This window comes from Podarcis gaigeae (assembly GCF_964106915.1).
Source record: "Podarcis gaigeae genome assembly, chromosome: 6".
NCBI classification, from domain to species: domain Eukaryota; kingdom Metazoa; phylum Chordata; class Lepidosauria; order Squamata; family Lacertidae; genus Podarcis; species Podarcis gaigeae.
Genome location: NC_139682.1, coordinates 98,618,848 through 98,635,710, shown reverse-complemented (window position 1 = coordinate 98,635,710; position 16,863 = coordinate 98,618,848). Strand labels below are relative to the sequence as shown.

The following is a 16,863-nucleotide window of genomic DNA, read 5'->3' as shown; positions in this document are numbered from 1 at the left end:
CCACAGGGCCTGCAAGACGGAGCTGTTCTGCAAGGCCTTTGGGCAGGATGTGGTTTGACTTACTTTCGTTTGTATAAAACAAGCCCGAAGGAGGCCCCCAACCCGCTCAAAGGTCCTTGTATGATCAGTGGAAACAGTTGGTCCTGGCAATTATTAACCACTCTCAATTGCCCGGATTTTAACTTGTCTAAATTAATTTTAAGATGTTTGTTTGTTTGTTTGTTATTCCACTGTGCATTACTTAGCATGGCAGTACAGGAATTGTGCCAGAATTGGGATGCAAAATCAAGGTCCAAAGACTCCCCAAGGTTAGCCAGGGAACAATTCACATAAATCACCACAATGAAGCAACATGCAACTCTCCAGACTGGCCTGCCTCCATTGATGTTATGCTTATCCCTGTGAGTTGTTATGAGGAGTCTGCTATTAAATAATTTAATTAATAAATAGCTTTGTGGAGTTAGTGGGTGAAAACACAGGGAACTGGTGCTCCGAAAACAAAACAAAACAAAACAAAACAAAACAAAACAAAACAAAACAAAACAAAACAAAACAAAACAAAACCCTCTATGACAAATGCATGTTTGGTATGGCACAGAACAATTAACACAGATTCTGAGGGAGCAGGAATGGGAGAATCTTTATTCAGCCAAATGGGGGAAGAGGTGACAGGGAGCCACTAGAAAGGAATTATTGGCTGCCAAAATCTATTATACAATCTCCCTGGCAAGATTGTACCAGGAACATGAATGACGCATACATGGGTTCCAGCAAGCCCTTATCAGCCTCCCAGTGTCAAGACAGGCTTGCTCTGCGCTAGCGGTAGTGTGACGGCCAGAGCTCAGAAGGCATGCTTGGGCAGGACTGTCACACGCTCCTGTTCCCCACCTCCAATGCCATCCAGCGATTCCAGCCTGCTCAGGTGAGCCAGACTTCTTCCAAGAGCCTCTTCCAGTTGCCCACGGATGGCCTGGACCCGCTCCAGCTCCACCTGCAGTGTCTGTTCATGCTGACAGCTGGCAAGACTATGCAGAAAGGGAAGCAGATTAGGAGCAGTTTAGGAGTTGTTCTGCCAAGGTCTACCACCTCTCTCTGCTCACCACTTACTCTCATTCCTTCAAAAGCACCAACCACCTCACTCCTTACAGCTGCTTTTCAGCAACGCTCTCGCCAACAGAGAAAAAACAGGGGAAAGCTTTGGTTGCTGCAAGGTGGGTGCTCACTTCTGACAACCTGGGTATACAAACAGTTCTTCCAAATAACACCTTGAGGGTTTATGATTTACTAAACTAACCTATAATCTTTGTAGATATGTCAAGCAAACAGCAAGAGGTGGGAAAGCAAGGGAACATAAGTGAAAGAGTTTCTAGTCGCAGCTACAAAGAAAACTCCAGCCTCTACCCATCAAATGCCTCAGCACTGGAGGCAGGGGAACAGAGCATCTCCTCACCTGTCAGGATGAGCTTGAAACTTCACCAAAGTGCTGTAGAGCTGCTTTTCGGCTTTCAGAGTTTCATTCAGCTGATTCTTCTCTGCTGCCAGCCCCTCCAACACCTGCAGCAGCTGAAAGCGCAAACATTTGCCTTCACTTTGTGCTTACGTGAGCGTTTTAATGCTATTTAACAGTCAAGCAAAAACAACCTTGTGCCACATTGTGACCTGAGCTGCATTTATGCCGCTTGCTTCTCTTATTTCCTGAGGAAGATCTTGACCGAAGGCAGATGCAGGTGGACCACTCCACATACCAAGACTGCTTTTAATGGTGCTGATATCAGAGTCTTTTGCAAAGGAGGAAAGCCTCCAATTTCCCACAGACAGAGAAATAGACCCCTTAATTTCAGTGGGTCTACTCTGAGTAAAACTTGGTTTGTGAAGTGCAATCAACAGAGGGCTACCCTTAGACTGCCGTTTGGGGATTAAGTGCCTGCTCAGGAAGTTCACAGTCCTTTTCAGCCAGTCACCCTCTCACTGTAGTCTCACAGTGCTATTGTGAGAAAAGCCTACATAGGTAACTCTGAGCAACTTTGAGGAGCAGGAAACAGACATAAATCAAACTAGCCTGCGTCCACCACATCGCCGCGACACTTTTCTGCCATACCTGCAGTCTTCTGTTTTCAGCAACTTCCTGTCCTTCCTGTTCCATCTTGGCTACCTTTTCCTGAAGCATCAACACTTCCTGGGAAAGTCGCTCAACTACTGGCATTTCTTCAGGGTCAACCAGCTGCATTTGCAAGTCCTGGAAGTCAAGGAGAGAGTGACTTGGAGAATGTAAAGTGCAGTCATGGCCCTGGGCCATGCGTCTACCACCAACTTCCAGTCAAGAGATCTTCCACATCATTAAAGTGTGGAGTACATCTGGAATGGGAGGCCCTGAATTAAAAACCCAACACAGGTCTTTCATTTGCAACATCCCAAAGAAGGCCTGTGATTAAACAAACTAAACCTGCTTCATATTAAAAGATTCTGCTGCTTCTTATATCTTGCATTTAACCAAAGGTTTTCTGCTGCCAGTGTTAAATCATATACTAAACTATACACACAGATATCTGCAGCCAGAGAGAAACAGAGTCAGGGCCCTTTTGTCCCACCTTTATGAGTTCTTCTTTTATCTGGATGCTTCTAGTCAGAGATTCAACATCAGAAGCTTGAACCTGTAGCTCCTCTTCTTGGGAGACCAGGACAGACTGAAGAGCAGCAAGTTCCAACTGCGGAGAAGAGAAATGAGAGCCAGTAACAGCAAAGAGAAGGCAAGGGAGAGAAGTGCCACATGAGGATGTGGCAAATGTTTCTCATGCTGTCTTAGGCTTGCCCGTCTGCTAGATCTGTCGGCTGGCACATGGCATCCTTCCCTAGGAGAACTGCCCTTCCTTTCCCGCTCAGCAGGCAGCACATGGGCATGCTGGTTGTGCTGCCAGGGGTCTCTGTTCCTCAATACCTTGACTCAGACTCACTCTGCTTTCCTTCTCCTTTTGTGTCAATAGCTCAAGCTGTTCTTTGGCACCAGTAAGCTCTTCCTCAAGTCCAGCAGTTGCCTCCCAAGCTCCTGGAGAGAAAGCAGAACAATGTTAGGCTGGGATCTCATGCATCTTACCCCGTCTCACAACTTTAAAAATCAAAAGCGGTGCAATCCCTGTGGAGAGAAAAACCTGGAGGTGAAGGGGAACTTTCAGTTGAAAAACAACCAGAGTAAAAAGAGTTAAGGATTCCACTTGCCTCCCAAAAGTTTTTTTTTTTTTTAAATGAATACACACAGAGAGAAAGATGCATGCAACTATATAATCACATGTTGATTCAGCTTTATTTATTTAGGGCATTCCCAAAGAAACTCCTAGATCAGCAGAGAACAGGAGACAAAGTAAATTAATAAAATTTAATAAGAACAAAGCAAAATAAATAAATAATGGGAGAACAGAATCATATTCATTATTAGCAACAGAGATTAACAGGTCAGCTGCTCCCCTCCCCTCTCCCCAAAGAAACCCTGGACTAATAAAAAAGCTTTCACCCGTGCCAGAAAGGCAGTCTCAAAGCCAGGTGATTTTCCTTCAGGACACAGGAGGGTGCTGTGCACCAAATTAAACCTAGTGCAGTGATATCCACACAAGAGATGGGGAACCTGTGGACTACAACTGCCAACACTGGTCATGATGGCTGGGGCTGATGGGAGTTGCGAGTCCAAGCAACATCTGGAGGGCAAAAGGCTCCCCATCCCTGGGCTACAATGACAGGCAGCCCCTGTCCAGTGTGCTCAGGCAGGGGCACTTCCCTGGAGGAACTGGAGGAGCAAAGGGCCCCTGCAGGCAAAGCAAAGAGCTCCATCTCCCTGACAAGCAGCCGTGGGCTTAGAGGTCACATGCAGCATGAAGCAGCTGAATTGTTCCTGCCAGCAAACATTCTGGGTGGCCAAGGGTTAAACTGAATGGAAGCTGCTTATGGACCAACCTTTCTCCATGTTGAAATGGCCATCTCCGTTCTTAGATGTCATGGTAGTGGGGCTCTTGCTTGAGCTTTCTTGCCTCAGTGCCTAAGAACATAAATATACACATTATTTCACTGATAATTCATAGGCCTTGGGAATTTGAATAAAGTATTCAACTCCAAAGTTGAACAATGAGAAACTACAGTGTTTGCTCACAGTCTGTTTTCTCCCTCTGAGAAGCACCAATTCTGCTCACTCACTTCAACATTGCTCTCATTTCTTTCCTTTAGGAAAGACTTCAAGGCTCTGCTCTGACAACACTTTGCTTTAAAACTGCACACATAGGGCCAAGCTAGATGTGATGCTAAATGCATCATTAGAAACCATTTCTCTCCATATGGTCCTGGGCTTGCAGGCCAGGCCATCATGCAACCATTTCCCCACTTGATTCCTAAGCCCTGAGCACAAGCGGCACTGGAGGCTGAGGCTGAGCACCACTGAAGATGGAAGAGTCTGCTCAGGGCACAGATTATTGCAGCGTGGACCTCCATTTCCTCACCCCTTTTCTTTCCAAGCAGGCCTTCCCCTCCCCCTCTCAGGCCAACCTCTGGGAGGGAATGTTCTCTCACAGAAGCACATTCTTACTTCCGAGTCATCCTTCTGTAGGAGATGGGCAGTGGAAGCTTCCATCTTCTCTTGTGAAAGCTGGCCCTGCAGTTGCTGACGTAAATCCTGCAGCTCGCAACTTCTTTCTATTAAAGCCCGTGCCATTTTCTCAGAAGATATCTGATAATGACAATGATAATAATGATAATGATAATGATAATAATAGTAGTAGTAGTACCCTGCCCATCTGATTGGGTTGTCCCAGCCACTCTGGGCAGTACTGATACATCAACTAGGACTGGTAGGAGGGCCAACCGTGAAGGCGGCTCTTCCTGGTGGCACATTGCGAGTGAAACCACTGCTGCTCCCGAGTCCCTCTGCCACTGAGGCAGAAACAAGCTGCAGCCAGGCACTGGTGGCCGAGGGACTCGGGAGAGGTGGCAGTTTCACCCAGCAGTGTAGAACTCTAGATCAGCGTACTCCTGCCCAGATCAAAAGTACACCACAGATCAAAAGCACACCCTGCCACATGGACTGAACCAGATATAATCTGAGGTAGGATTCCATGGGCTCTGGGGCAACTGTAAGCCTGAGCCACACCAGACAAGGCAGATTGGGTGTGGATGCCAAGCCTCCAACATCCCCTCGAAGACCACATCCAGCAACTCAGCAGGGTGGGGAGTGTGCTCACAGAATCCCTAGCCTGTCATGAGAGCCCAAGCGTGAGGTACAAATATTTGATATGGAAAGACTCCTAAAGAGAATACACAAAGAAGGCATACTAGACAGAAGAACCTGAGGGCATAAGAAAAATCCCGAGGGATGAGGCCAAAGGGCCATTCAGCATCCTCCTCTCACGGAGGCCCACCTGATGCCCATGGGAAGCCTGGAAACAGGGCCTGAGGGCAACAGCATCCTCCCCACTTCTGAGTCCCAGCATCTGGTTTCCAGAGACATATTACCTCTGGAAGCAGAGGAAGAACGTAGCCATCGTAGCCATGCAGGAGCTCCACCTCCCCAACCACTGAGTCTCTCTTGCTGAGACAGAGATGCCTGCAGATGCATCTGGGAGAGAGTGGCATTGAAAGCCCAAGAGAAGAGTGCCAACCCCAGTGCACAGCTGTCCACTTACACAACTCTGCTGCTCTCTGGTGTGGACAGCTTGAAGCAACTCCTGGAGCTCAGCCATTTGCTCCACAGTCTGCTGGCTCTTGTCACTGAGGAGTTCCTCTATGATCTGCTCCTTCTGCTGAAGGCAGAGATACAGCTCTTCCACAAGCTCCCTCTGCCCAGGCCCCAGCTTGCATAGCAGTTTTGCTGACAGTGCCTAGGGAAATGACAATGACAAGGATAATCAAGAGGGAGGAGGAAAGCAGGCCTTCCTATTTCAGACAGGGTGCTGAGATCAAGGAGAAGAGGAAATTTCAGAGGTTATTCAACTACGATTACCTGGGCACCATTTCTGGCAATGCACAATGACCACCACAACCAACAACTGCTTTCTGGATTCTGGTTTAGTAACGATGTCATACCTGCAGAATGACTGTGAACCTGGATCAATCACTGGCTGAGAGGAGGGGGCAACAGTCCCAGGGCCTCCCAACAGAGCTGCCTTTCTCACTTACTTCCACTTTCTTATTCCTGTCATGCAATGCCGCCTGCAGCTGCCGGATTGTTCCCTCTTGCTCTGCCTGCCACTTGAGAGATTTTGCTTCAACTTCCTCTTTCAGCCAGCGCAAATTCTGGTAGCTTGTCAACAGCTGCTCATGTTCCAGGCCCTTTGCTTTCAGCAAGCTCTCCATTCCCTACGGGAGAGGAGAGAGAGTGGATAGCAAAGAGATCAACAGAAGGCCAAGCCAGACTTCCATCTAGATTTCTCATGGTACAAAACAAGCAACATCTATTTCCATCAGGTCCTTTATGCACACGGCACTGGGGGGGGGGGGCACAGCTCTACAGTGGTATGCATACTTTGGACATTTAAAGGTTTTAAGGTCCAAGTTCAACTCCTGTGATCTCTGCTGCAGAAGAACCCAATTCAGGAGAGAAAAGCCCTTTGCAGAGACTTTGGAGAGCTACTACAAGTAAGAGCTGCTCAACAGTGGAACGGTCTCCCACAGGAGGCTGTGGACTTACTCTCCTTCCTTGGAGGGTTTAAAGCAGAGCTTGGATGGCCATCTGTCATGGATGCTTTAGCCGAGATTGCTGCATTGCAGGGGGCTGAACTAGAGGACCCTACTCTACGGTTCTATGATTCTATGTGAGGATAGAAACATTGGGCTGGCTTGTTGGCACCATTAGGTATAATTAAGTTGTGCTGAGTACTACTCTGAAACTCTGGATTAACCCTAACATAGCTCAAGTCAACCTAAAAGCAATGGCAAAGAAATTGCTGCAAGAGTCGTCTTGAAGAGTGCTGCATTAATACAGTGTCAGTCTCAAGAGTGGGAGGGAACCATGGCAGACGGAAGGAATGGCATAAGCATTGCCCTTCCTGCTGCAACCCACCTGAATGGTAGCCTCATTATGGGAGAGGACCCTGCGCAGCTTTACCAAGTCATGCTCTCGCTCTTTCACAGCCAAGCGAAGCTGCTGCAGCTCCTGCTCCTTGTCTTCAAGCACACAGAATTTCTCATCGACCGCTCGCTGCAACAAAAAAGGCCACAAGTGGGCAAAGAAGTAGCAAGCGTCACAAACTCAAACAACCAAGATTATAATTTAATAAAATACATATAAACTATTTAAATGGTTTACAAACATAGAAAAAGGGTTCCACAATATTGTGGAACTCACAACTCACACCCCACTCATCGTTAAGAGGGAGATTCAGCTCCCCTTCCCCTCTTCAATGCGCCAGACAAGAGAGAAAAGAGGACACCTGCTCTTGGCACTGCAAGGGCCGGTCCAAGACATTTGGCTGCCTGAGGGAAAGGGCAAGATGCAGCCCCACCCCCTACAGAAGCCACCCAGACTGCCACCTAAGAGCAGCAGGCCACCTCAGAGGTGCAGAGCAGGGTGCTCTGTGCTCCGCCAAACCTACCAGCTGAGGAGACCTGGGACAGCAAAGGATGGCACCAGTGTGAACACAGAAAAAATACACAAGAGATTGTGCTGGACACCTCTGTAATTACCTCCAGGATGGCATCCCTGTCTTTGATTCGTTGTTGCAATTTCTTCACCATATTATCAGCTGATGTGGGGCTCTTGTCCAAGCTCTGGTGATACTGAATAAGTTCCTTAGATTCCTGCAGAAATGGAACATATTGACACCATCAATAACACCTGAGCAACTTCAGAAAGCTCCAAGAGAGAAGCAATGCTGGTGAGAGATCCAAGTGTTCTTGGGAAGGCAAATGAAGCAGTTGTGAAAAGGGACAAGGAGGCAACTTTTCTGACCCACATTTACCCAAGGTCAGGGCACAAGCCACAGCCAAGCATGGCCTTTTATCATGAGACAGCAAGGACTGGCCCAGCACCTTCGACTCCTTTAACCTTCACTGGCCACTGCAATGTACTCTAGAGCAGCCTAGATAGGGCTTACCTCAAAGCTTTCTGAAAAACCATTGCATGCCTGCTCACAGGATGGGGGTAGCCACAAGCAGTCCAAATCTGAGTGAATTTATCTGCAAAAACAGCTTTGCACAATCACTGCAGGAGATCTTGGGGTCTATACCAGGCCCTGATGGCAAAGGTGGTTCTGTTAAATTATGAACCACCTGAAAGAGTCTCCTGCTGCCATTTTCTGCAGATGCAATTGAGGCAGTGAAGAAAGTGAAAAGTGAAAGTCCTTTTCGCCGTCGCTTGGTAGGCTCAGCGTTGAGCTCTAACCTGTGTCCGGTCAGATTCAGAATCAGTTTTCTGCCACTGGCACCCTAACCGTCTCAGCGGTTGTTTCCGTGATTGGAGAAGGCAATGAACACATGCAAAGGGTAGGCAGTGGCTAGAGTGAGGAGGGAGGAGGCTTGTATTCGCAATATACTGCCAGGTTGGAAATTCTGAAATCCTTAACTGCAGTCAAGACCTCAAACTGCTTTGGGGCAATGTTTTGATACATCACCCAGCCCTACTATGTACCTGATCATAATGCAGTTATGTGGGGGCCATAACCTGGGGAAGGCTTCTAGTATCTGGTGTATTGATATGTCTTTACTTAATGATTAACATTTTGTTCAACCAAAGTGGGAAGAGACTATACAATATTTTGAACTGAATTAAGCAACAACCTCTCTGTGAAAGTCTGAATGGGAAGCGTACAAAGCACGTATCAGTGGACATATTATAGCACCTGCCTCCAATAAAAATCAGCTTAAAAACAAGGGAAAGAATAACTTGATAAATGAAAGAATCTTGGGCACAAATGATTAGAAATCCATCTACAAAATACAAAAAAGTATGAATTAAATAATATTCTTTCTCAACAGACAGAATTCATGCTTGCATGTACAAAGAAGAAATACTAGGAAAATGGTGGAAAAACAGCCATGATCTTGGCTAATTGTTTAAAACAAAAGAAAGACAGAGCATTGATTCCCAGTATTAGAGGGGCAACCAGTGAATTATAAAATTCTCCAAGTGATATTAATATCCAGGTTTTTAAAATTTCATGCAGAATGGGCAACTCAATGAAAGTAGAAAAGGAAGATACACATGTCTTTTTTTAAAAAAAAAAACAAATTTAAACCGTATACAAAAACAATTTTAGCATCTCTGATTTTAAGATCTGGATTAGATGGATTCCCATCTGAATGATTTAAAACTGTGTGGATCTTCTAGCATCAAAACTATGTTTATTATATGAAGAGGGGAATTCTTTCAATGACATTCAATCAAGCATATATCGGTTATACCAAAACCAGACAATATCATTAACTAATGTAAATATAAAGATTTTAACAACCGTTTTGGCAAATAGAGTGCAACAAGGGATATTGCCAATAATAATGAGTGACCAGGCAGGATTCACTAAAACTAAACATGCTTCAGACAATATCAGGCTAGTGGCTGATCTAATAGATTTAAATAGAATAATAAAGTAATCTTTTTTTTTAGGATACTGAAAAAGCTTTTGATAAAATTTATAAACAGTACATGCAGGAAGTGCTGGCTAGATTAGGATTTCCTTTGATATTTGATGCATTCACATCCAAGACACAGGAAATACTCAAACACTTTTTTAGAAGCTAAAAAAACCCCCCAGCTATTACTTTTTACAGAACTTTAGCGTCAATCTGACACACAGACTTTGAGAAATGAATGGAATAAAGAATTAACAAGCCTCATCTTAACTGAACAATGGGATAATGTTTTAGCCTGTTTCTAATGTGTTGTTAGATTCCTAGCAATGCACTGTAAGCCAAAAGCAGAATTAAATAAACCTTCCATTACTGAGCTTTTCCTTTGAGTACATCCCAATATGCTCTGTTGGCACCAACTGGTGTGAAATGGCTGCTGGGGTGTTTGAGCCTCATTGTGGTGGGTGTCATTCCTTTTTTTTTTACTATACTTTTCACATATTTTAGCCAAGTAAAAGTGAACAAAAATGAGGTTCCTCACAAATCTTATAATAAATGTGTGCTGAGTTGCAATAGGTTCATTTCCCCGTGCATCGTTACATGAAGGAGAAGTAGAGCTGGGTATCGATTACAGAGTTTTGAGAAAATTAAGTCCAAGGTACGAGATTGGCTCCATTATTTTCAAATAATGGAGGCCTTTAAACAAGACAGGAAACTCGGATTCCAGGTGGAAAAGTCGAAATTAGAAACTGAACTGTTAGAACCAAATACTAAGAACCTATCAAGAATGTATAACTTGTTGTTGAAGTGGAATACAATTGATGAGACAGTTAAGTCAGCTATGGTTAGATGGGCGCAGGACTTAGGTCATGATATTATGTTTGCTGACTGGGAACAGTTGTGGACCACAGGTATTAAATTTACGGCATGTAATGCCTTAAAAGAAAATATTATGAAAATGATTTACAGGTGGTACATGACCCCAGTCAAGCTTGCGAAGATTTACCATCTGCCCAATAACAAATGTTGGAAATGTAATGAGACCGAAGGCACCTTCTTCCACCTTTGGTGGACCTGCCCAAAGATTAAAGCCTTTTGGGAAATGATCTATAACGAAATTAAGAAAGTACTTAAGTGCACCTTTCATAAGAAACCGGAGGCTTTCCTCTTGGGCATGGTCGGCCAATTGGTGCCAAGGAGGGATAAGATCTTTTTTATGTACGCCACAACGGCAACAAGGATTCTTCTAGCAAAATATTGGAAGACACAAGAGCTACCCACGCTGGAAGAGTGGCAGGCTAAAGTGATTGACTACATGGGACTGGCAGAATTGACTGGCAGAATTCGCGACCAAGAGAAAGAGACTGTGGAGGAAGATTGGAAGAAATTTAAAGTATATCTTAAAAATGGCTATAAACTGGAGGAGTGCTAAAGTGTCAAGGGAAAGGAAGATGTATAATTACAGCTATGCTTATCTTTTTCTTTTTTGATTTAAAGCGAATTTGAAATGAGAACAAGTTAAATTTTAATTGACTAAAAGGATTGCTGGAAAATTTGTAAAATTAGGATGCAAAAAGGGAAGGTATGGGGAAGTCTGAGAAAAGAGGCTTATGAAAATGAGGTTAAGAAAGTAAAATCTATGTATTTGTTGTGTTTTTTATGTCTTTGTTGTGTCTTGTCTGGTGTTGCTTTGTTGTAAAAAACTGGAAAAACCAATAAAAATTATTATAAAAAAAAGAGAAGTAGAGCTGGGTATCATCCGCATATTGATGAATACCCAGCCCAAATGCCCTGATGATCTCTCCCAGCGGCTGCATGTAGATGTTGAAAAGCATGGGGGAGAGGACAGAACCCTGAGGCACCCCACAAGTGAGAGCCCAGGGGTCTGAACACTCATCCCCCAACACCACTTTCTGAACACGGCCCAGGAGGAAGGAGGGGAACCACTGTATAACAGCTCTACACCACTCCTCTGTTCTTTTGAAAATGTTATAGCCTTTGTGAGAAAAGACAGAACTACTGCAAAAAATATACAGGATGACAGCATCATGCAGATGAACAAAGCTGGTTAATTCCAGACTAGTGTGGAAGATTCCCTTTAGCAACTGTATTTCCCAACCCAACACCAACAACTCTGGGAACTGTTTTGGTTTTATCTTTGGACCTTCTCACCTGTTAAACACACACACACCATCTGAAATAAGGTGTGTTTTTGCCCATACAGAATTTAACAACCCATCTGTATCTCACCTGTAGAAGCTGTTCTCTGCAAGCCAGCCTGTGCTTCAAATGCTTCAGTTTCAGCTCTTGTTTCTGCATCTCTGACCATCTTTCTCTTTCCAAAGTACAACATTGCCAGTTTTTGTTCTGCAGCTCTGTTCTTACTTGTTGAAGAGCACAACGCAGCTCCTGGAAACCAACACAACAATGTAGTCATTAGTCAATCAGGCCTGGAAGCATCTCTGGAGCTCTCAAAAGGGCAGAAAGGTTGAACTGAGCTGCAACAGGGAAAGCGACAGGACTGCTCACACTCCCCAAAAGGCAAACTCTGGCCATTTCCACCACACTGCCACAAACCGGTTGTGTGAACCTTACTTTTACAGTTAGTAACGTGAGGCTTTTTATTTGTGACATGAAAACATTTTCTGGCCTTTGAAGTACAGCAAAGGACAATGCAAGACATTCAGCTGTTCAAGCTCCATTTAGGCCTGGTCCCTTACCTTTCTCACCCTGATCTGGCCACAGCAATCCATGTGACGGTCACCTCCAGGCTGGATTATTGTAACTCGCTCTATGCAGAGCTGCCCTTGAAACTGACCCAGAAACTCCAGCGGGTGCAGAATGCCAAAGTGAGGCTCACTCACCGTGGGACCACATTCAGCCAGTTCTATACCAGCTGCACTGGCTCCCGGTGGAGTACAGGGTCAGGTTTAAGGTGCTGGTTTTGACCTTTAAAGCCCTACATGGCCTAGCAGTCTTGTACTTACAGGACCGCCTCCCGTGGTATGCCCCGTGGAGGACCTTAGTGTCTGCAAACACTAATACTTTGGAGGTCCTGGGCCTCAAGGAGGTTAGACTGGTCCCGGCCTGGTGGAACACTCTGGCGCAAGAGACCAGGGCCCTGCAGGATTTGACATCTTTCTGCAGGGCCTGCAAGACGGAGCTGTTCTGCCAGGCCTTTAACCTCCCTCTTTCTATGGGACCAGCATGGATGGCCGGGCCTGATGAATATTTAATATTCCTTACCACTATAGTTGTTGCCATTCAATTTCATTTTGATTTTAATGTGATTTTGAACTCTATTTTAATCAATCATTTGTGTTTTTCTTGTATTATATATTTGGTGTTAGCTGCCCTGAGCGTGGTCCTGGCCGGGGAGGGCGGGGTATTATTATTATTATTAATAATAATAATAATAATAATAATAATAATAATAATAATAATAATATTTTGATGGGTGAAAAGGGCTCAACGAACGAATTCATGCCATACCTGGTTGTGTTTCCATGCAGCCTCTTTCTGCTGCTGCTCCTCTTGCAGCCATGTTTCTGCAAGGCAGGAGGTCTTCCTGGCCTCAGCCAACTGGAGATCCTTTTTCTGCTGAGCCGTCTTCAGTTGCTGCACTTCCAGCTGAGTGAAGAAAAGTGTGTTCTGTACCTCAAGGAGTGCTACCGGCTGTGTCTGCTGCAACATGGAGGAGCCCCCTGGGATCTGCAGAAAGGTGAAAACAGAAAAGGGGGGGTGGTTAAGACTGAAATCACTGCCCAGAAAAATACTGGAGCTTTTAAAAGTGCATTCCATGGTATATCATAGGCTCTTGCAGGTAGCCAATGCTGCAGGCAAAATTCTTTAAGGGTGGAACATTTTCAGACAGTGAGGAAGTAGCTAGTGGCATCTGCATGTACACTACATAATCTGAATAGCTTGGCTGTGTATTTTGTCTCCTTGGAATCTAATGGGGATTATCTTTGTTTACTTATTATATTATCTTTGTTTACCATATATTACAATCTACAGCTAATTTTCTTGAAATACAGTACTCTAAACATCAAGACAATATACTTTGAACCTCTAGTTCAAATGTCTGGGATAAGACAAGACATATTCGATATAAGACAAGAAATATCAAAATAAGATACATACCTGCAATTGCCCAAGTTGGGTTTTATGTAGTGTGTCTTGTAGTTTGGCAATTGTCTCATTCTGCCCTTCAATTACACAGTACAGTTCTTCAGACTACAGGACAGAATTGAGCAGTGAGAAATGAGCAAAGGCACCTATCACCTCCCTCTCCTGAGACATAATCTGTAGTGGGGTAGTTGAGATAATGGATTTCAACATTGCATTATTTCACATGTTCTCTCTGCACAAGCGCTGCCACTTGCTACAAGGAGCAATCTCCCAACTCCTCCCCTGAGTACTGTTCTGGGGGGGGGGGTCCCCTGAATCCCCACCAGAGCCTATTTCAGGTAGAGCACAAAGCAGAGGCCCCGCTGCACAAGACAGAGTCCTTCAGCTGGTGGGCATGTTCGGGAAATTCCGCCCCAAGGTGCAACAAGACTGTTAGAATTTCCTAAAATGCTGTACCAGAAAGGACAGCTCACCCCATTCTCTATAGAATTATCTTACCCAATTTCACATACTGGGAAGATTTCATATGCTACAAATAACAGTTAGTTGTAATTTTGAATCACTGGCTCTATTTCAGCATTTACTGGACAAGGAGATGGCAACACTACAAACCTCTTTCTCTTTGCTCTTCAAGGTCTCATTCAAGGTCTGGATTTTGTGATCCTGTCTCTGGGATGTATGCTGAACAGACTTCAGTTCAAAATCCATCTCATTCAGTTTCTCTTGCAGCTGCTAAATGTCGTACACAAAGACACACTTTGAACTCGACCACATAAGATACTCTTTTCCATTCTCAGTACAGGCACACCTCAGGGACAATACAGGTTTGGTTCCAGACCACCAAAATAAAGGGAATATTGCAATAAAGTGAGTGCCACAATTTTCTTTGTTTCCCAGTGCATATAAGTTATGTTTACACTCTACTGTGGTTTATTAAGCCAGGCCCCGCCGGCTGCAGGGGTGGAGTGGAGAGGGAGGCAGCTTCCTTTCCCTGGAAGCAGCTGTGCTGCCTACAGCTGCGCCCACATCCTCGTAAGGAGAAGTATCTGCAAAGTGCAATAAAATGAGGTATGCCTGTACAGCTTTAACCTACTGCTGAATTACTCAACCTTTCTACATATTTACATGAATTGCAATTTCCTAAGCCTCCAACATATATTGTGTTATTGGAAAGTTTACTGCCCCATAATTTTGGGAAATTTTAGATGAAACCTGAGGATTTCAGGTTTCATTTTTTAAGTAAATGTGTAATACACAACCCCTAGCCTCACCCTAGTGTTAGGTTGCATTTTGTGATACTAGCAAACTGACTGCTTCTGACTGCGACAGATCACATCCACAGCCTGAAATGACAATGTGTGCGTGTGTGTGTAACACACTGATGGCTCCAACTGGCCCAGAACAGTTTTTTAGGCTTGAGCACAAAAGTTTAAGCCCACATGCCCCAACCCATGGATTCAGTTGTCTCGACACAAATGCAGAGAGTATGGGAAACAAACAAGATGAAATGGAGCTTTTAATTCAGGATGGCAAATATGGCCTGCTAGGTATTATTGAAACCTGATGGGATGAGACTCGTGACTGGAATGTAGGAATTGAGGGGTATAACCAGTTCAAAAGGAACAGACCAAGCAGGGAGGAAGAGTCCCCACCCCAGTCTTAGGAGGAAGTGCACAGCATCGAAAGTGCTGAGGCAATTTAGGGGTTAACATGACTGCCAAGAGTGTGAATTTATTTAAGGATAACTATGAAAAATGCTGGATTGAAGTGAAAAAGGACTTAGAAATATGGTCAAATTTGAAGTTATCATTGTTAGGCCGAATTGCTGTGATAAAAATGAACGTATTGCCAAGGATGCTGTTTCTGTTTCAAACATTGCAAATCTTGGACAAAAGGGACTGTTTCAAGAAGTGGCAGAGAGATATCTCCAGATTTGTCTGGCAGGGCAAGAAGCCTCGAATAAAATTTAAGATATTAACTGATGCTAAAGAAAGAGGTGCCCTGCCAAACCATAAACTTTATTATGAATCAGCCGCTTTCTGCTGGCTGAGAGAATGGCTGCTTCTTGAAAACACTGATGTGCTGGACTTAGAAGGTTTCAACAATGTATTTGGTTGGCATGCATATCTGTGGTATGACAAGGTTAAAGCACACAAAGCGTTTAAAAACCATATTGTTAGAAAAGCACTGTTTAATGTCTGGGTGAGATACAAGGATTTGTTAGAAAATAAAACCCCAAGATGGTTGTCACCAATGGAAGCGAAGGCTCAGAAAAAAACTCAATATGGAGGCCAAATGGCCGAAATATTGGGAAATTCTGGAACAAGATGGAGACAGAATAAAACTGCAGAGCTTTGAAAAATTAAAAAATAGAGTGCGAGACTGGCTCCACTACTACCAAATAATGGAGGCATATAATTTGGACAAAAAACTTGGCTTCCAGGTGGAAAAATCAAAATTGGAAACAGAATTGTTAGATCCCAAAACTAAGAATTTGTCAAGAATGTATAACTTGCTGTTGAAATGGAACACTCGGGATGAAACGGTGAAATCTGTTATGATTAAATGGGCACAAGATGTTGGACATAACACTATGATGGCTGACTGGGGACAGTTATGGACCACAGGTATGAAATTTATGGCATGTAATGCCTTAAGAGAGAATTTAATGAAAATGATTTACAGGTGGTACATGACACCAGTCAAGCTCGCAAAAATTTATAATTTACCTGACAATAAATGTTGGAAATGTAATGAGACTGAAAGTACATTCTTTCACCTTTGGTGGACATGCCCAAGGATTAAGACATTCTGGGAGATGATTTATAATGAAATGAAAAAGGTATTTAAATATACCTTCCTGAAGAAACCAGAGGCCTTTCTCCTGGACATGGTCAGCCAATTGGTGCCAAAGAAGGACAGAACTTTCTTTATGTATGCAACAACAGCAGCAAGAATACTCATCGCAAAGTATTGGAAGACACAAGATTTACCCACTCTGGAAGAATGGCTGATGAAGTTGATGGACTACATGGAACTGGCGGAAATGACTGGCAGAATCCGAGACCAGGGAGAAGAGTCGGTGGAAGAAGATTGGAATAAATTTAAAGATTATCTACAGAAATATTGTAAAATTAATGAATGTTAGAAAGATGTTGGAATGAAGTTATATGGCTTTAGCAGAAATGTTATAAA

General features: G+C 44.1%; 1 protein-coding gene across 13 annotated transcripts in view; it reads right to left on the bottom strand.

The window, feature by feature from the left end:
• Window positions 1-16,863, bottom strand: part of PDE4DIP (phosphodiesterase 4D interacting protein) — a 105,473-nt gene that overhangs the window by 37,488 nt on the left and 51,122 nt on the right. For 9 of the 13 annotated variants that reach the window (XM_083743717.1, XM_083743726.1, XM_083743719.1 and 6 more), the window contains 15 exons: window positions 14,281-14,400; window positions 13,681-13,773; window positions 13,030-13,248; window positions 11,788-11,946; window positions 7,657-7,770; window positions 7,034-7,171; window positions 6,151-6,330; window positions 5,658-5,852; window positions 4,565-4,705; window positions 3,943-4,024; window positions 2,952-3,043; window positions 2,589-2,705; window positions 2,099-2,236; window positions 1,451-1,563; window positions 889-1,025 (listed from right to left, as the gene is read on the bottom strand). In XM_083743717.1, the coding sequence (XP_083599843.1) occupies window positions 889-1,025; window positions 1,451-1,563; window positions 2,099-2,236; window positions 2,589-2,705; window positions 2,952-3,043; window positions 3,943-4,024; window positions 4,565-4,705; window positions 5,658-5,852; window positions 6,151-6,330; window positions 7,034-7,171; window positions 7,657-7,770; window positions 11,788-11,946; window positions 13,030-13,248; window positions 13,681-13,773; window positions 14,281-14,400 (2,038 nt within the window). The remainder of the gene's footprint in view (window positions 1-888; window positions 1,026-1,450; window positions 1,564-2,098; window positions 2,237-2,588; window positions 2,706-2,951; window positions 3,044-3,942; window positions 4,025-4,564; window positions 4,706-5,657; window positions 5,853-6,150; window positions 6,331-7,033; window positions 7,172-7,656; window positions 7,771-11,787; window positions 11,947-13,029; window positions 13,249-13,680; window positions 13,774-14,280; window positions 14,401-16,863) is intronic. The other 4 variants (XM_083743728.1, XM_083743729.1, XM_083743721.1 and 1 more) reach the window with 1 other exon arrangement.